General features: G+C 35.0%; 1 protein-coding gene across 1 annotated transcript in view; it reads right to left on the bottom strand.

Moving 5' to 3' along the window:
• The window catches only part of vstm2a (V-set and transmembrane domain containing 2A), a 41,958-nt gene extending 32,441 nt beyond the window's left edge, over positions 1-9,517 (bottom strand). The window contains exons 1-2 of the mRNA XM_042714017.1: positions 9,223-9,517; positions 7,981-8,150 (exon numbers count right to left, since the gene is read on the bottom strand). Coding sequence (XP_042569951.1) covers positions 7,981-8,150; positions 9,223-9,301 — 249 coding nt within the window. The 5' untranslated portion in view covers positions 9,302-9,517. The remainder of the gene's footprint in view (positions 1-7,980; positions 8,151-9,222) is intronic.
• Between the last annotated feature and the right edge of the window lie 11,556 nt (positions 9,518-21,073).

The raw sequence follows: 21,073 nt of genomic DNA, 5'->3' as shown, positions 1-21,073 counted from the left end.
ACCAAAAATATAACACACACAACTGGAATGAGGTTTGAATGGATTTTGTGTCTTCTGTGTGTGTTTCAAGCTGAATTAATTTAATACTTGGGGTTTGAGGTTTAGAACAAACTCTAAAGTGAACGTTTGAGGAATATCAATACAGCATGTCCTCGAAAGAGCTGTAAAAAGAAATGAAAGAAAGCTTTCTATACACAGAAGTTCAGGTGCCATTCAATACTTCCAATATACTGCCTTCATGTAATCCTGCAGTGAAATCAAACGCCGGCCGTCCTGAGATTTCAGTCAGAATCCATTAGTGATTTCCTGCTGAGGTGAGATTCTGGGAATCTGGGAATCGGATTCCAGTTCCACAACAAATGAGATAAGAGCAGCAAGAAAACAGACATGTTCTGCTCCAACTATTGGAAGAGCTGAACAAATCTTTTCAACAACCATCTCTACATATGCTGTAATTTCAACGGAAATAATGCAGCTTCAGATTTATGTACAGGATTGTTATTTATTGTGAAATGATTTTGCACATGAATTACCATGTACTTTTCATTGAAAATCTATATTTACACTAAAATATTGTACTGTTATTTTTTACACCTTGGGTATGCATTTTATTTACATAATTTAACAGACTGGAGAAAGAAAGAAAGAAAGAAAGAAAGAAAGAAAGAAAGAAAGAAAGAAAGAAAGAAAGAAAGAAAGAAAGAAAGAAAAGTAAAGTCAATGTTTAGGGTGAAAAAACTGTATGTTTTCTATTGGTTTAATTATATGTTATGTACACATGTTTTATGCTAGTATTTTATGCCATACAGTGAAAACTGTATGTTTTCTATTGGTTTAATTATATGTTATGTACACATGATTCAATACTATTATTTTAATCCAAATTGTACATCATTTAAGTCTTGATGGCATACATATATATATTACTGCTCATGATTCATTAAAAAGCTGACATTTCAAACATAAATTCATGTTTAAACTTCAAATCAAACATATAAATCGCTATATATTACACATGGTTAATAAATATAAAAAATACAAAAAAATTCTACACACTTCAAACATATCAGTGTGTGTGATGGCATTGTGTACAGATGCTACACATTTCAACCATATGTGTGTGTGTGTATGTTTGTGTGTGTGTGTGTGTATATATATATATATATATATATATATATATATATATATATATATATAGGATATATATATATATATAATTCATTATTTATTGTTTTTGTTTGTTTGTTTCCTTAGTAAATTTCTGATGATAATTTTGTTTACCACATTTTTACCATGATGTTCGTTCTCTCTCTCTCTCTCTCTCTCTCTCTAAACAGTACTTTTACAAAGCAACATTTCAGTTTTGACGTTACACTAGAGTCACACAGGAACGCACATGCACATGCACGAAAACAGTTCTAGAGATAGATGAGACAGATCAAATGCGAGTCATTCACTAATTGGACCCCACAGTGCCCCATGTCTTCAAAGGGAACTACTTTTGTTTTGATCCACTAAATTGAATTGGACTGTGCTGCTGGCATCTCTTCTGCACATTACACGGCTGCTGATTGGCCCTCCCCGAACACGATCCTCTGTCCAGTCACACCTCTTCCTCTCTTTGGGAAGCTGGTGGCAGCCTCTTTTATCACACGGTTGTGGCAGTTGTGGAAAGAATCCATTATGCTGGGATCTCCAAATCCTCAACGGCCCAGAGTCAAGATTAAAAGAGTGACTGCCCACACACATTTATTCTCATCATCCCACTGAAGCTTCACTTTACATCGTCATGCAGGCCACTAAGAGTTGGCTTTTTGTTGTTTTCCAGTGGGCCGATGAATATCACTTCTTTGCCAGATTATTTCAGTTTTGTTTGTTTTTTTGAGCTGACTGAATGCATTCAACGGTGCCAGTTTATTCCTCAGAGGGGCTTTCCATGATTTTGTGCCTTTGCCATCAGAGTCTTTGTTCTGTTATCACAGCTTGTCAATGACAATAAGGTTCATATGTCACTGTGAATTAAGATATGAGAACAAACACCGCGACACCACAACGTGGGTCATTATGCTTTGAGTTCAGAAGTCATGCCATTTAGAAATCTGGTGAAAATGGCTTTGTGACCTGCATTCCGCCATCTTTGCAATTCAATGCTTATCAACACTACTAATTTAACTCCAGCAGTTCAGCTGTTTGCAACATTTGAGCTGAGGGAATGATTAAACACCTCTCTCTCTCTCTCTCTCTCTCTCTCTCTCTCTCTCTCTCTCTCTCTCTCTCTCTCTCTCAGATGTTGTGTTAGAAATTAGTACAGTCTGTTCAACTGGTTAATTGTGCACAGGTTAAAAATAACTGATTCAATAATAAGCTTGTGCAATCATTAGTTTTGTATGAGCAAACATACTGCTCTAATTAAATAATTGCTATTTATTTATTTATTTATTTATTTATTTATTTATTTATTTATTTTTATATACACTAACATTCAAAAGTTTGGTGTTGGTAAGTCTGTTCTTCTCACCCAAGGCATTTATTTGAATAAAACAAAATCATGAAAATCAGTAATATTGTGAAATATTATTACAGTTTAAAACAGCTGTTTTCAACATGAATCTCTGTTAAAGTGTAATTTATTTCTGTGATGCACAGCTGAATTTTCAGCATCATTACAGTCTTCAGTGTCACATGATCTTCAGAAATAATTCTAATTTACTGATTTGCTGCTCAAGAAACATTTCTGATTATTATTAATGTTGAAAACAGTTGTGCTGCATAATAATTTTGTAGAAACTTTGATATATGTTTCAGGTTTCACGGATGAATCAAAATAACAGAATGTATTTGAAATTATTTGTAACATTATAAATGTCTTTACTTGCACACTTTAGATTGATGTAATGCATACTTGATGAATTAAAGCATACATTTCTTTAAAAAGGTCTTACTGACCCCAAACTTTGAATGGTAGAAACATAATAATCAGAAACATTTCTGATTATTGTCAGTGTTGAAACCTGTGATATTTTTTTTTTCTCAGGATGAACAGAAAGAACACCATTTATTTCATCCATACTGTCCCCAAATTTTTTGAACAGTAGTGCAAACATTTTTATTTCTAAAAATATGTAACTGCATAATTTTCTTTCTTAAGTGCAATGATTGCCTTACAGTCATATCCTTTAAGTTGATGGCTGTTGAGTCTGAGTAGTTATACCGATAATCATACTCTCTGTAAAAGGGGTGAAAATCCACTCTATCTCAAAACAGCCCAATCTCCTATCTCAAAACATCAAAATAGCACTCTCTCGAAACACCCCCGTCTCAACTCAGAGTCTATTAGCAGCCATTTTCAGTGCTAAAGCCCAACGGGACTGAGAAACTCTGAGCAAGTACTGCTAATGAAAAATTGTGGTTGAAACCATACATACATACTACTGCCTTAAACTCCCTGCTGGTGTGTTCTGTAGTCTGTACATTATGTTAGTGAGATTTCTTAGGAGTGCTAGCAGACTCACAATGCCATTTTCATATTAAAGTTTGAGACCTGTCAACACATTTATGACTTCTGAGATTTCAATGCAATTTTACAAGCATTAATTGCATTGCTCAGTTGTAAGAGTCGCAATCATAATAAGCTTTTCATTAAAGTCCACCGCGTGTTAGCAGTCCAGTCCGTGCTGTAAATGAACTCTGTCTAATAACTGACAAGCAGTTCTTACAATTAAACCAATATCAATGTCATTATTGACACTCAGTAATAACCTCAGAGTGTAAATGTTACACTAGAGAAGATGTACGGTTCTGTTTTCTGAACATTTGTAGTTTCTTTATGCACTGTCCGGTCTTGACTCTGCTCGAGGCTACAGGTCAGAAATCAGGGAAAAAGTACATGGTCGGTTCAGACTCAGTGGCATCCACAGATGGAGAGCTTAATCAGAGCAGCAGTACATTGATTATGAATGTGTCTGGCCTAACAATAGGCCGAGCTGATGGATGCGGCCATCGGAGCCGCGCGCTTTCATTGACCTTCAGAGCTTATTGTCTTTAAAAGTCTGGCGGAGGGACTTAGATAGAGAGAGGCAGACCGGATGGTATGGATTTTGCATTAGTTTGTACTGGTAGGGAGTGTGCTGTCGAGATCGGCCAGGCGTTTGCATTGGGAAAAGCAGACATTTGTGTGAAAAAAACTTTGTCTCCTTGTACGGTGGCAGTATCAGTGGTAGCTGTCAATTAAGCTTTAAATGACTGAAAATGCCTTCAGTCATGCCACGAGCAGCAGCGCTGGTCAGGATTTAAGGAGAAACTGGATAATGTCTGTCCAACAAATTTCTAGTCAACTCGGATCAATATGGACACTAGAACTCTGTTCCAAAACCTAGTGTGCTGCCTTCATAGACAGCATCCTAACCTTATGAATGAGTGGATTGGGATGATCAATACACACTATAAAAAAATATATTTTTTTCAAACAAAATAAAACAAAAATTAATTAATTATTAAAAAAAAAAACATTTTCATACATACATTGTACTTCAAAATATGTTCAATTCAATGAAAAACAACTCAGCTGTGAAATTTGCTGGTGATTTCTAAGTGAAAACAGTTTCAACCCCAAAGGCAACAAGTCTTGCACCCAATCACATTCATTGAAAGAAACATAAAGGAACTGCAATAAGTAAGTAGTATATATATATATAAACTGCATAATTGCAACTTTTTCAACAGTAATAAAAAAAAAAAAATTTGTATTTTAGAATTGTTCTAGACATACACTAGCATTTAAAATGGTCTCTTATTTTCTATTTGACCAAATATACATGATAAAAAAAAAAACAGAAAAAAAAAAAAATACAATAATAATATGAAAAAAAAATATAATATAAAACAGCTGTTTTCTGTGTGAATATCTGTTAAAGTGTAATTTATTTCTGTGATGCGCAGCTGTATTTTCAGCATCATTACTCCAGTCTTCAGTGTCACATGATCTTCAGAAATCATTCTAATTTGCTGCTCAAGAAACATTTCTGATCATTATCAATGTTGAACACAGTTGTGCTACACAATATTTCTGTGGAAACTCATACATTTTATTTTTCAGGATTCACAGATGGATAGAAAGTTAAAAAGAACAGCATTTATTTGAGATATAAATCTTTTGTCACATTATAAATGTCTTTACTGTAACTTTTGGTCAATTTAATGTGTTCTTGATGAATAAAAGTTTTTATTTCTTCAAAGAAAAAAAAAAAAGAAGAAAAAAATCTTACTGACCCCAAACTTTTGAATGGTATAGTGTATGAAAGTAGCATAACTTTATTGAATATTAATATGCAATAATACTTCCCATATTCTCTTTGAACTGTTTTATATCTAGACTACATTTGGCAAGTGTGTATAATCTTAGATGAAGCGTTGGAATAGCCCTTCAGGAGCTGCATACATATGATATATAATGTGAACTTCTGCTGTATAATTCTGGCCTGTGAGTCATGAAGAAGAAGCATGTTCCTTTAATGTTCTGCTGCTGCTGTGCTTGACTGGCCATGATCCTGTCTTGCATCCAACCTACGTGCATATAATGATTACACTGATGGATCTAGTCTCTTACAGCTGGAAGGACTGCTATTTTCTTGTCTCAGATGCCAAAGGTAATTCATCCCTTAAAAAAATAAGTCAAAGAAAGATCAAGAAAGGTAAGGCAACACATGCTATTAAGCCTTTTGTTCAGTTCAATTTAGCAAAGATTCTTTTGTGTATACACAGTTGAAATTAATTATTTTGCACAATTCTGATCCTTCTTATTACCATAATTTCATTCGAAAAATGTGAAGGTTAATAACTGAGGCCAAACTAAAAACATAAACTCTATATCACACAGCCAGTCTTGACATTTCAATTGTTTTAGACTCGCAGTGCCTTTTCTATTTAATAACCCCCACCCCCCACCCCAGCCGTAATTGCATGATTCGAGGTATTGCCATGACTAGTCATCGTAGCACAAAAGCACAGTGATGATAAGAATATGTTGTTGGATGATTCACATTTGACAGTCTCTAATTTTCTCTGCATTCCCATTCATCCGTCAGCAGCGCCAAGGTATGCAGCATTCTGTTAAAAATGTCAGTCTCTACCCAAGTCTTGATCTCTTTCTGAATAATATTTGGATTAATAAACTTCTCTGACAAATGGAAGCAAGTCGCAGCAAAGTTCACAAAAGAACACGGAGGGCTGGAATAAATCCAGCTAATTCACCGGAGAGCATCAGCGAATGAACTTCAGCCCATAAGGCTCCTATAAGTATGCAAATAAAGTAGATCTTTGCATTTGAAATTGCATTATCATTTGCATTTATGTGGGCCGTAGCTCTTTTGATAAATGACCTCTTGTCTTGCTACGGGACATCAGAAATGCGCATCCCCTACCGACGGCACCGATTTATCCAATTCAAGTGAGCACGTGGAGAGACTTTCAATGACCAGTATGCAATTGGTTGCAGATTACAGCGAAGTGCTCCAGCCTAACCAGAGGTGAGTCCTTATGTATCATTACAGAGCAGAATCTGTACTATCCCTCATTCACGACTATTAATAGCACCGGGAAGCTCTTTGCATTTCACTGTCAGCAATAGCAGTATCTATGGCTGCAGATTTAGGATCATATCCATTATAGATGATACAGTGACACAGCGACGGCACCGCTGCAGTCCTTCACTGTGCTGCGATATTACTCCTAATGGCTGCTCTTCAGAGGTGAATGCTTCGATATTGTACATCAGAAGCCATTGGCTCGTGTCACCCTTCTTATTATTGCTAGATGTCTTTTTGTAGGACGTCTCTTCGAAGCTCATTTTTGCCAGATTTCGCCTCGTCGGGGACCCAGCTGCATGTCATTCGATGCACAATGCTCAGAAAATAATGAGATTCAATCAGTGATGGCACGTTCAGCGTTTCAGCTTCTCCCATTCCAAATTGATACATCCCATGGATCCAAGCGTTGTCCATATGTGTATGATGAGAGACAGCAATAGCTTATTAATTGCAGTATTAAATCTGAGCAGGAACAAAAATGGATGTTCTTCTTCCCATGCATTTATCAAACAAAAAATAGCTCAGTTGATGTTAGTGATCACAAACTGCCAATTGCAAAGAGAGACTAGATCTCAAACTACACTGTAACCCCACTAACAAGAGCTTTTCATTTTCTAAAGACATCTCTCAACTTGCCAGAAATGACTAGGGTGATGGCATGTACATAAAAACAATGCACTGACTACATAAAAACATTAAACATTGACTCACATCTCCAAACAAAGACACACACACACACACACACACACACACACACACACTTGTTGACATTCAGCCAGTGGTGTCTCTAACACACACGTTGCACCCTTGATGTCAGGCCTTGCTTCTTTGTTTTGTCCTTCAAAAGACCAAATGAACGTGTCACAGCAATTTTTATTGCGGATCTCAAAGCCTTTAGGAGTCTTCCATCCGGCATGAATCACGAAGAATGAATCAGGCAAGACAACATCCTTGAGCAAAACAGCTGATTCGTCTGACATGTATTGTGTGCTGTGTAAGTGTGTGTTTTGACGTGGAGGGTTAGGGGCTCTAATTATGTGACATGAGTGGGAAAATAGGAATATTTTGCACGCTCTGCCTTTTAGAAGGACACGAGTGAAACTAATTGCTGAGGTGGCTTTGCAGCAGAAGGGAAATAGTACCAATGCAAACACAACAAGTAAGAAGCAGTTCATCGACGGTGAGCAAAACTGTTCATCCAGGCAATTAAAAGTGCAAAGAGTGGGTGGATAAAATGGATGCTTATCCATTAGGTTTGTGAAAAAAATAGGAAATTCATGCAACATGCCAATGATGCGTAATGCTGCTTAGGAGGCTTCTCCTGTAGGCTGGGTAGTTACAGAATGACGTTATGAAGAATTAACCCTTCCTCAACCTGTGCATAAAATGTTATTACCTCAGTATCATCCTCATCCTCCTCGCTCGTAATCAGTTCCTCCGGAGCTCGAGTAAACCACCACTGGATCTCTAAGTAAACCGAGGACATCCCACTTTGAAAGGCACATGCCATTTCAATGTTCTGCCCTTCCTTTGCAGTGATGTTAGTAGGGAAATCGGTAAACATTCCTGAAAGAGAGACGTAACAATTGAACATACCAGTGCTTATATTTAAGAATTTAATTTGTATATAATATTTTAACCATTTCAATAATAATAATAATAATAATAATAATAATAATAATAATAATAATAATAATAATAATAATAATACAATTGTTATAGTAAAATAAAATAAATTAATAAATTTAAATAAATTTCCCTTTTGTTTTTCATTAAACATCACAAATAATAATAATAATAATAGTAGTAGTAGTAGTAAAATTTATTTAAATGTTTCTCTTCTGTTTTTCATAAAATATGTGAAATAAATAATTTAAATAAAAATAAATAAAATATGTAGAATAACAGCCACAATAATAATAATAATAATAATAATAATAATAATAATAATAATAATAATAAATCAGTAAAATAAAATGTGCATTAAAACGTGTCTTTGTTATATATATGTTTTTTTTTATCTCTCTATCTATCTTCTACCAGTCACATCTTTTCCCCCCCTTTTTTATTTTTGCAACGAGTCAAATGTTCAAGTTGGGTGAAATTTATTTAATACTTCAGACTGGAATCGACGTGCTCGTGCGGCAGTGCCCGTGTTTTGTGCAATGGAATGAAATGAAGGACTTTGCTCCGCTGCGTTTATCAGGGCTTTTATGAGCGCTGTCCGTGGTGCTGAAAAACAACCGCAGTCCGTTTAACGAAAGCCCAATTCTGAGCATCCGCCACTTGAGATGCAAGTCGCGCGTGCTGTTCCTTCAAAATTACCCTTTACTACCTATAATGCTGGCAAAGACTCATGGCATGAGTTCATGTGGAGAGGATGGACAGATACGAGACGATACGCAGACGTTTAACGAGTTTTCCGAAATCAACAGTTGATTTGTCTATTGCTCCTCTCGTCACGGACAACAGGCTGGCGTATTTATAACTTTTGTCACTTATTGTTTAAAGAGTGCTAGAGAAATGCATGCGGCAGTAGTTTGTAACTGTAAAATAGCCACTGAGAGCATCTTCGGAGTTAATAACGGCGTACTATATTGCGTTCTGATGTAATGCACTGAAAAGTAAATGTTCTTACCATCAAGAGAAAATCCAACTTGAATGGACAAACAGGAAAAGAGCACAAATCCAATACTGTCATGTAAGGTCCCCATCATTCCAGAGAGAGGTGAGATCTCACATGAGCTGGAAAAGAAATGTCCTCCAGAAATGTTCAGCGCATTAAGCGAAAGCCACGTGAAGAAGATGCGAAGCGGGAAACATGCTGCAACTCTGGCGCACACAGGTGCTCACGGCTCTCCACTGTCTCTGCGAGGTGTTGATGGAGTAATGATGCTTTGGGTTCCTCTCTCTCTCTCTCTCTCTCTCGATGCTCATGAACGTCAGTGTGTGTCTCTCACGCGCTCCCTATTGCTCGCTCAAAAAGAGTGGCGAGAGACGCAGCACTCAGAATATAACAAACCAATCACTCAGCGCTGTTCTCAAGAAAGCATGAAGGTTATGCGCAAAACTAAGGGTTTTCGCATACTTAGTGATTGCAACTTATTGTTTACGAGTGCAAAATCAAATATACAACTGAATTAATATATTGGACTTTATTGATTTAAAAAAAATAACAATAATAAAATAAAAACATAAATTAAAAAAATGGTATTTTGAACAAGAAAAATGTGAACTCTCTCTCTCTCTCTCTCTCTCTCTCTCTCTCTATATATATATATATATTTGATGTGTATATGTATATGATGTGTGTGTGTATGTAGATACACACACACACACACACACACATACAGTGTGTGTGTATGTGTATATATATATATATATATATATATATATATATATATATATATATATATATATATATATATATAATATATGTGTGGTGATTCCTTCCAAGCAAATGCTAGTACTAGTACATAAAAATGTATTTTTCCTTTCGAAGCTTTTACATGTTCATGGGAAAATACAATTCCTGCTAGATATTGTGTCTACAAATGTACAGATGAAACTAAACTTATTTTGCATAGCTGTGGTTCACTCTCAAACCTTGTAAAGACTAACTTGAGCTGGATTTGTGACGGTTTGATGGACAGCAAATCATCGCTTGTCTGCTCTACAAATAATTACCAGCAGAGCTTCTCAAAACCAGCGATCTGACTCACTGTCTACATAAATAGAATCAAACCCTGGCCATTCATTGCACTTATAAGTATACAGGTCCTACCGAAGATAGGGCGTGTGCTTGAGCCCCACTTAAGTAAAAGCATAAATCAGCATTTTAAGGTTAGCTAGCAGGAAGAACAGCACAGGTACTTTAGAGCAGAGCTGGTGTATGGAAAAATAATTACACTTTTTTTTTCTAGACTGATGATGGTGGCAGAAATGTAAATTGTGTTCAACATCTGTGATATTTATTATAGTGCTCTCGGTATTAATATTTTATACCTGGTCGGATCACCCGCTCTGTGATGCACATCATGCATATAAGACAAGGCTTGTAGACTACTGATGCCCTTCACAGTCACTTCTACAGGCCACAGATTGAGAAATATTTAAATGCATTACACTGGCTAAAAGCTTTATTCATTGCAAACACTTTGTGTGAAAGAGACATGGACCGCAATGAGGCCAAGAACACTGTTGCACAGACCGAGCTTTAGCAGGTACAGCACTGCGGAAACTCTCTATATGTAACATGGACTCTGTAACACATATAGAGTAAGATAAGGTAAGAAGATATAGATGTCATTAAATCTCATATCAACATATTTTATTGACTTGTAATCTGAACTTCAGCATCTGTGCCCATTTTATATCTGTTTATTAATGGTTGATTTGAAACACAGGCATTGATTGATTGATTGATTGACTGATTGATTGATTGATTGATTGATTTTATTTTGAAAAAGTAAAAAGCTAAAACTAGACCCTGGGGTACAATGACAGAATTAAGACCGAAATCTTCCAGTGGCATGTTGCTGCTGGTGTTTTATTATTTATTTAAATAATTATTATGAAAGTACCAGTATTGTTGTTAACTAAAACTAAGACTAAAACTGTTCAAAATATATATTCCTTAATTGAAATAAAGCTGAAGTAAACTAAAAAATAAATATTAGATCAAATACATTCATATAATTAATAAAATAAACTTATTTTATGCCACTTCACTTAAAGTTGAACTACTAAAGCTATTTAAACTGAAATAAAAATATATTAAAATAAAATATACATATGTAAAAAACAATAAAAATGACAATAGCAAATAACAAAATCACCAAAAAACTTAAACTAAAAGAAAAATGAAAATATAAAATAGAAGCTTTTTCAACGTATTAAATACTATAATATGTTTACCAATAATATTTAAAGAATATTTTATATCAATGACTTCTAATTATGATATTTATATTCAGAATTAAACTGGCAATTTTAAGAAAAGTCTGAATTGTGAGAGAACTTGCAACTGAAAGAAAAAAATATAATAATTGGGAGAAAAATACATAATCTGATATATTTAACCTACATGTATTTAGTATGTTGTGTTATGCATGATAATGTTTTTGTTTGTTTGTTTGTTTGTTTTTTTCACTGCCTAGAATGCATCTGAATGCTTAATTCATCATTTTACAGACTAAAATAGTTCAGACTGTGTGAATGTATATGTCTGGATGACGTTAGTATGAGAAAGGGCATTTACTTTTTAATGGTGTGGAGGAAGAAGAAGGGAAATGTAATCAGGAAAGGTAGATTACATCATCACTATTAATAGAATACAAAAGTCTGCAAATATTGTGCCTTCATATCTTCTTTGTGAATCAGACTCACATCTGCAATTCTGGACAATGTGGGCACTTCTCCAATACATTTAAAGACACTTCCAAGGACACTTCTGATGCAGGACATCTGTGAATCGAGAGAAAAAAAAAATAAGAATGTCATGACCAGATTTAGTGGCAGGAAAAACTGAAGAGGAACCGCTATCATCTAATATCATATCAATATCATGTAATTAGTATTAGCATTAGCATAGATATTGCAGCCTGTTGGCTTCCTCATTGTTTGCATACGGCTCTGACCTCCTCGGCTTTACTTGCACATCACACAGCCACATTCTCATTGGCTTGTAAATATAGATTTGCCTACTTAGTCATTGCTAATAGCATATGCATTAGACAAATGAGAGGTACAAGCCCAAGGGGGTTTACTGAATACAGCGTACCTTGGAAAATTAATTATAGCCCATGGTGTTGTATTAAATGTCAGCTGGGTGCTGCTCAAGAGGAACAGGAAGGATCAGGGGTCAAGCCATTTTGCATGTTGAAAAATTATTGTGGTTGAAAAAAAAAAAATCAAATAGTATAGATACAGTGTGCATCCCATCAATGTCAATATTTATCGATTTTACACTTAATTAATTTTAAAACTGTGAGGTTCTGTCCATTGCATATCCACATGGTGGTTTAAGGTATTAAGATTCACAGACTATCTGGAGCCTGTCAGCATTACACTTGGCAAGAAAGCCATAAAGCAGCATTGTTTGTCACACAGTCCAGAATGGTAGACAGAGGCTTTGCCTGGCCTATGAATACTGGCTCAACTCAAAGCTAAATATTTGGCAGGGAAACACCAGACTCAGAACTGCAGTGAAGTCATGTGGATTTCATAGACTTGGCAGGGCAGGGTAATTCTAAAAGTGGGATTGAACAAAACAGAAAGGATCTGGATGTTGTTATGAAAGAGGGATCAAATAGGCCTGAGTCAATTAAAATGATATCCCCATTTCACTTTAATTAGCAGTACAAAACTGCCAGAGTTTAATAATTATTCTTTATCGTGGTAACTGGTTACAATGAAATGAAATAACAGAATGTGAATAAAAATATTTTTTTGAAAAAGAAGTACAGTTAAACATATACTTAATATGGAAATAAGATACTTTAAAGGGATCATATGATGCGATTTCAAATTTTCCTCTCTTTGGAGTGTTACAAGCTCATGGTGCATAAAGAAGATCTGTGAAGTTGCAAAGACTAAAGTCTCAAATCCAAAGAGATATTCTTTATAAAAGTTAAGACCATGCCCTCCTAAAACGCCTCGTTTAAACATGCCTCCACATATCTATGTCACTATGTGGGAAGATTTGCATAACACCGCCCAAATGTTCACGCAAAGAAAGAAGTTGTACCTTTGATTCTCGTTGTAGTGTTGTTGTTGCCGCCGCCATGTTGTATAGACGCTGTGTGTTTCAATGTGAAAGCGAAACTACTTTGTTTGTCCTTCCAAAAGAGGACGATATCCGCTTCGTCATGCCTGGAGCTGATCCGTGCTGGTCGCTGAGGAAATACATCAACTTTGCACTGTGGATCGCTGAATCGACTTTCACCAGCCCTTCCTCACTCAAGCCTGCAGTGTGTGACGCATTTTATGGAGGACTGTTTCCTGAACCTGCAGAGTACCCAACAATGGGTCTGTGATCAAAAGCTGTTTCTATAAAGTTCCAACTTTGCAAGGACAGTCTGGCGCTTCTGACTCACAGCCTGTAAGTACATTTTCATATTTAAAGAATTTGCCACTGCTCAAACTCGCATTTGAATCATCAGTGTAGAGTAGTGCTTGTTGTTTGTCATTTTTCCAATCATAAATGCAGACATGGTTTTATGTTTACGCGGCGTGATATGCAACACAACGTGTAAAAACACAATATAAGTCATTATAATCAGTAATTATGTCCCCACTGGATGCAACAAATGTCTCATTTGTAATGGGTTTTATTAGTTTTGTCTGGTCTTGCTGGGAGACAGCATCACAGTATAGTAAGGGGCGTAACATTTCCGTCACAAGCTTGAGGCATTCGGCCAATCAGAATGCACTGGATAGCTGGCCAATCAGAGCACACCTGCAAATCGAGAATGATGAGCTTTGTAAAAATTGACGCATTTCAGAAAAGCGGGACATAGAGGAGCAACAATAATGTACAGTATGTGGAAAGTAAGGTTTTTTATTTATTTTTATTTTTTTTAACCTTAAACACACAACATAATGTTCTTTTTAGCAATGTCATATGACCCCTTTAATTTACTTAAGTACAAAAAAAAACAAATTAAATCAAACACTTTAATACAATTAAATGAACATAATAACAGTATAAAATGAAAAAAAAAAAATAAAAAAAGTGTAGTTTCAATTTATATTAACTGCAATTAGCTGAATGTACTTAAGTCCTCAATTAAATGGTATATATATATATATATATATAGACCATTTAAGTAAGGACTTAAGTACATCTTTATGAGTAATTTCAGAATTCTATTATCTTTGAAATATGGTTTCTGCTGAATGTACTGAAAATAATTTATGGTGAACTAAAATACACTTTAATGTAAATTCTATTGTGTCATGTAAATATGCTTGTAACGATGAAGTTTCAGTTTAGAATATTTAAAATATATGAACTTTAAATATTCTATTATATAAACACGTTTTTTTTTTTTTTTTTTTTTTTTTTGTGGACAAATGTAGCCATGAAAGTATCTCTCTTGAGTGGCCTAATACAGTATATATATATATATATATATATATATATTATATATATATATATATATATTATATATATATATAATCTATAAAGTATGCACTACTGGAGAGGAAGTCCCAGAAGGCCTTTGAATTCAAGGGCCTTTTCATCTTGTCTGATATTAACCTGCAGTCGTGTCGCTGCTGAATGTGTGTGTTCCATCAGCATGAGCACTTCCATTCTGCCACAAATTATGCACTGCCTCATATTATGTATTTATTTACTTTTTTGTCTCTCAGAATCAAAATGAATGCAGAGCTGAGACCACGAAAATTGCAACATGGACAGTCAGGATGCAAATATCTATCTATCTATCTATTGTTCTATCGTTCTATCGTTCTATCTATCGTTCTATCTATTGTTTTATTGTTCTATCATTTTATCTGTCATTCATCATTCCATCAATCCATCATTTTATTTGTCATTCTGTCATTTTATCTATTTATCAATCTATCTATCGTTCAGTCTGTCTGCATTATTGTGATGTTGAACAATAGAAAGAATATAAACAGAAATGTCATATTTGTTTATTAAATAAAGTTTCATTAAATTGCTCCAGCTCAGGCGTGACTTTGGCTCTCCTTGGAGCCGTGTTTGTTGAGCTGTAAATATTTGGAGGTTTTAATTAGAGCCTTGGAGACCACAGGACTGACAACAGGTCACACTGGTCAGTTCACAGTGCATTTTTAAAGAAGTATAACTTAAGCCATTTCCGTCCTTTCGACCGAATACCCTCTCAGCTGACAGACGTGCCAGTGAATGTTTCTAACATTGGCAGACATGTCATGCAGAGCCATACATTTTTGAAAGACATAGAAAGTGAGGGAGAGAGATAAAGAGAAGGTGGTGAAAGGAATGACCACAACTAACAATCAAGTCAGCAGGGTCTATGAGCGGCTCTGACATCTCTCTCAAACATTTCAAGGAAGCATTTTTCACAGCTGAATCAATGAAAGAATCCATGGAAGGTTTACAGCTTGATTAAAGTCGAGCGGCTGTCTGAAAGGAACTTACCAATAGTTATATTAAGGCTGAAAAGAGCTATTTATCATAATAATGAACATGTGTTTCTATACAGTGCTTCAGTCAGGATTCTCTTTGGCATTAGTCTGCATTCATGAAAGACATTCAGTCAAACCTGAAATTTTCACCACTTTATGAAAATACCCGACAGCAGAGCATGATTATTAAGCATGAAATAAAACATAAAATCTGTGCATCTGTGCAATGGCCCAAAGCGTATTTAAACACTTCAAAATGTATATTTATTAAATATCAAATATCAAACTTGGAAATCAAAGTGGAATCTATCTTACTGTTAAGAAGAAAGACAGCTAAAGCACATATTTCAACCTTAAATACAAATAAACACAAAATAAATACATAAATTAGTGCTGCCAAACTGATTAATTGCCATTAATCGAATCCAAAATAAAAGTTTATGTTTACATAATATTTGTGTGTGTTCTTTATATATTTATTATGCATATCTAAATACACACACATGCATGTGTATATTTAAGAAAAAAAAAGTTTTATATATTTTATAAATAAATAAATATATATATATAAATCCAATATATACATTATATGACTTCAAATATATATTCAAATAATATTTTCAAAATATATAGTGTTTATGTGTGTGTATTTATATATACATAATAAATATACACAGTACACACACAAATATTATGTAAACACAAACTTTTATTTTGGATGCGATTTAATCACGACAGCACTAAAATAAATAAATACATTTATGTAATACTTAAATATATTTTAATTTTAAATGAATGCTAAATAATATGTAAATAATACGTTTTAAATTATTATATAAAATAGAGTTTAATATATTTTAAAACTATTTATTTTCATTTGTATATATATATATATATATACATACACACACACACATACACATACACATACATAGAGTAAAATGGAGCATGTTCATTTAGGTACTCACTGTGGTACATACTTTGACTGATGAACAATGCTGGGTAATATTCTCAAATGTATCCACCATATAGTGCTTTTTTAGCTACATTTTACCATTGAACATGCAGAACAGCCCTTCCAAAGTGTGTAAGAACAAAACACATCAAACGAGAGGACAATATGCAATCATATTCAGTATAAGATTAGATTGACATAGTCCTCTATTTTAAGCTGACATTGTCTTTTTTTGCCGTTTTTTGTATCCTCTTCCAGGTTTTTTCTTCTTCCACCTAACAGGCTCCTACAGCACATTCACTCATTCCCCAGCCTCTCAGTAAGCCGATATCATGGTGGAATTAGATTAATGAAGTATAGGACCCCATCGTGAGAGACAGAAATGCCACAAATGAAATATTTTGTCAGTACTGCCCTAAACAAACAGTGGAGCTGTATTAGCTGGAGAATATTTTGTGGGCAATGTTACCAACGCTGCATATGATATGTGACTGCATAAATAGTAATATGCTGAGATTGTATCATGTGTCTTTCAAACCATATGAATAAGATATGAGGGTTCACAGAAAATCAAGTTAAAACTTATTTCATATTATCATATGCTAATACAGAGCACCTGATGGCAATTCTGACTTCTATCCATTATCCGGGTTTTGTTTTGCTGTTATTTATGTCCTTTCCACAGTCGCATTCACCAGCATCATGTACACATTTACCCTCGGTGGGTAAAACAGCGAAACGTCAGTAAACAGAACAAAGACGACAGACTTGCCACTTCATATTGGATTCAGAGTTTGTATTTATAGAGGAATTACATGTGCTTTGAAGTCACGGCTGTTGAGTAAACTAATCCCAAGCTGTCTGTGGAGAATCTGATTATTATCGTCGCCGGAGAGCAGCTGTCTGCGACTCCAGAGCAGCTTTATGCCGCATTGGGCCACTAGCTCTGTGCAGCGAGAAATAAATGCCATTTCTCATTAGCTGACTAGGATAATTAGTATTTAATAAGCATGTTTATGTTGGTGCTAAAGCATATCCTTTTGGATTGAAATGTGGTTTTCTCTTTGCTGTGCTGTTTTATTGCCAATAAAAGACCAGTGTTCCAGTGCCACCATTATAGGATCTCATCAGTATTCATGTGCAATGATAATAAATAAGATTTGTATGTTTGGATGTACTGTATGCTAAAATATATGGACAGATTGGCAGCATCAAAAATGAACAATGAAAGGCACCTTTATTTATTTATGTAGCGCTTTATACAGTACAATGCAGATTGTTTCAAAGCAGCTTTATAGTGTTAAAAGTCATTATCAGAAATGATGATGATGATGACTTCAGTCCCAAACAAGTCAATTATTTTCTCTTGAAGGTTCAGGTCAATGGCAAATGCTTGCTTATGGGTAATATTTTGTGTCTGAAGTCATTATCAGAGCAACGCTCTTCACTTCCAGTCTCCCGCACACGCTCATACAGTATATCCAAGCATCTTTGTTTCTCCAGCTTTGCTCAGATGGGGTTCCTGTAAACTAAATACCATACCTGTCAATGTCCAGCTGTATTTGCAAAAGCTTTTTCATTTGTGACCTTTCTTTTATTAGATTTGTGTCCCATGCCGGAATGGTTTTCTCTCCGAGTGCTCTTCATTTTAAGTAAAGAGGATAAATCCATTCCACTAGAGAAGTCAGAGAAATAGACATAAGAGAACATTGCATTGCCCATAAGAGTATTCCAGACAATTTTTTTTTAGGTTTTTCATAATTTGACAATTCGGTGAAGGTCATACCTGGAGCTTTTCGAAGCTGCAAATGAAATCTTGACTTTTGTCCCTTGTCAGTTACAGTTATTGTGAAGGCAGTTTCTCAGTTTGGAAACTCCAATAAAGCCTGTCAAACCAACTTTTCTATTGCATAGATTTGTAGAATCTTACAGACATTGGTTTTCTTGGTAAGTGTAGATGCGTGACTTGTGTAGCAGCCCCTTTTCACTTTGTCAATGAAAAAAAAAAAAAAAAAAAAAAAAAAAAAACACCACAAGAAGGGATTTTGCTTGACTGGACGATTTGAGAATACAATCCATAAAGCAAAAATTTAACAGATTTGTGCCTGTAGAGTCATAAGAAATGCAAAGCATCAACAAATTTACTTCTGTGATGAAATATTACAAATTGAATGATATGCAAAATATACACACATTAAGATTTTTTTTTAAGTCTCTTCTGCTCACCAAGGCAAAACATTCACTAAAAACAGTAATATTGTGAAATATAATTACAATTCCGAACAGCTGTTCTTTGTGAATGTATTGTAAACTGTAATTTATTTCTGTGATGTGCAGCTGTATTTTCAGCATCATTACTCCAGTCTTCAGTGTCACATGATCTTCAGAAATCATTCTAATATGATGATTTGCTGCTCAAGAAACATTTCTGATTATTATCAATGTTGAACACAGTTGTGCTGCACAATATTTGAGTGGAAATAGGTGATACTGTAAATTTATTTTCAAGGATTCACAGACGAATGGAAAGTTAAAAAGCACATCATTTAGTTTAAACAGTAACATTATAAATGTTTTTACTGTCAATTTTGATCAGTTTAATGCATCCTTGATGAATAAAAGTATTTCTTTCTTTCAATAAATACATAAATAATTACTGACCCCACATTTTTGAATACAAAAAGAATACATAAAGCACAGTATGTATCTAACTGTAAAACAAGTAAATAAATATGTATAAATGTTTTTGCACACCTATAAACACTAATGAGATCAGGCTGCAGATTTGTGAAATTACAAATCTTTTTTTTTTTTTTTGGGATATTTTCTATTATTCCAGGAACATGTATTAAGAAAGTATATTTTGTATTTTGACCACAGCCATCTACTGTAAATGACATTCAGTTTTGAGAACATCAAAATCAGCAGAAAAGTCAATTTCTTTATCCTTTGTGTCAAATCTGTCCTCCCATGGCATCTTACATTTGCATCTTGGTCTAAATTTCTCCCACCAGTTCTTATGGCAGATACTCTATGCTCTTTTTAACCAAACAAGACATTTTTTATTTATTTTATTTCCCCTAAAGGTCACAATTTCCCTTTAAAGTTTGCAGACTGCATGTACAAGGTAAAACAAGTCAGAGTGCAAAATAAGAAAAGCCTTTCAAGTCATAACCCATACCGGGAACAATGTACTTTCCTAGACAAACAAGATGAACAGTACATTATGCATTCAAAGATCTATTCATCTGACTCTGCATGCTTCTCCTTATCTTTTTTTTCCGGACTGCACTTTCTCCAACATCATAGCTGGTGTACAAACAGTAACCTCTTCCTTTTGTAGATCATTTTCCTTATCTAGCAATGCATAAAGCGAGTTGGACCGCAGGTACTACAGTGTCAATTGGGCAAATGGCCTTTCAAACAGAAAGAAAAACAGTGGTACAGTAGAGCGCAGTGTGAGAGGAGCGGCGTATGAATCAGACTCACCGCGTGAGAACTTACTTCCCTAATACATATTCTAGCAAGCAGAGCAGCTGGGGGGAAAGGAGCAAAAAGACAGAATTGGGACACACAAATCGCAGGCCCCTGGCGTCTGACTTCTTGAACAGGTAAAGTGCACACACACACACACACACACACACACACACACACAGGACTGTAGGCCTTCAGGCGGAGCTGCCATGTGGAATCTCAGTGAGTGTGTGGCACATTACGCAGAAAACTTTGGCTGTGTTTGTTTAGCTCTGGTTGCGGAGGCAATGATCCATGGGCTAAACTGCTCGAGTTCTGCATTCTTCAGCAGAAATACATCGACCTCTGGCTTCCTCAGAACTGGTTAAACTTACAGAGCACTGTGCTTTCTTCTGTTCTCATTGGCTCAGTGTTGTTGTATATTGATCAAGCAACCCAGGCTCATTGGAAATACATGCTTGTGGCGACGTTTCTGCAACATCGATATCACCTACATTACCTACAGTTTCAAAGTCAAATGTCCAGTGAGTGGAGCTGAAATGTCCATTTAATACAGAACCATGGGCAGTGTTGGGGGTAATGCATCACAAGTAATGAGTTACATATTCAGATTACTTTTTCTAGTAACTAGTAAAGTAACTTAAAAAGAGTTGCTTTTTGAAATAAGTGACAGCAGTTACTTTGTTTTCTCATGTGCTCATGTTGAGAGGAATCAGAAGTGCAGGATGATACTGTAGATCTAGACTATATGTGATGCATGCATTTATTCATCTCACAAAAACAGATTCAGCATTCCTTAAAATTAATAAAAACAGTGAAATGCAAACTCACAAAAATCTTTTATATATTTAATGCTGGTGAACTTTGATGATCCAATTCAACTATATAATGAACAAAAATTATTTTAGATAAACATAAAATA

Source organism: Cyprinus carpio, chromosome A24 (genome assembly GCF_018340385.1).
Source record: "Cyprinus carpio isolate SPL01 chromosome A24, ASM1834038v1, whole genome shotgun sequence".
Taxonomy (NCBI): domain Eukaryota; kingdom Metazoa; phylum Chordata; class Actinopteri; order Cypriniformes; family Cyprinidae; genus Cyprinus; species Cyprinus carpio.
This window is presented reverse-complemented; position numbering and strand designations above follow the sequence as displayed.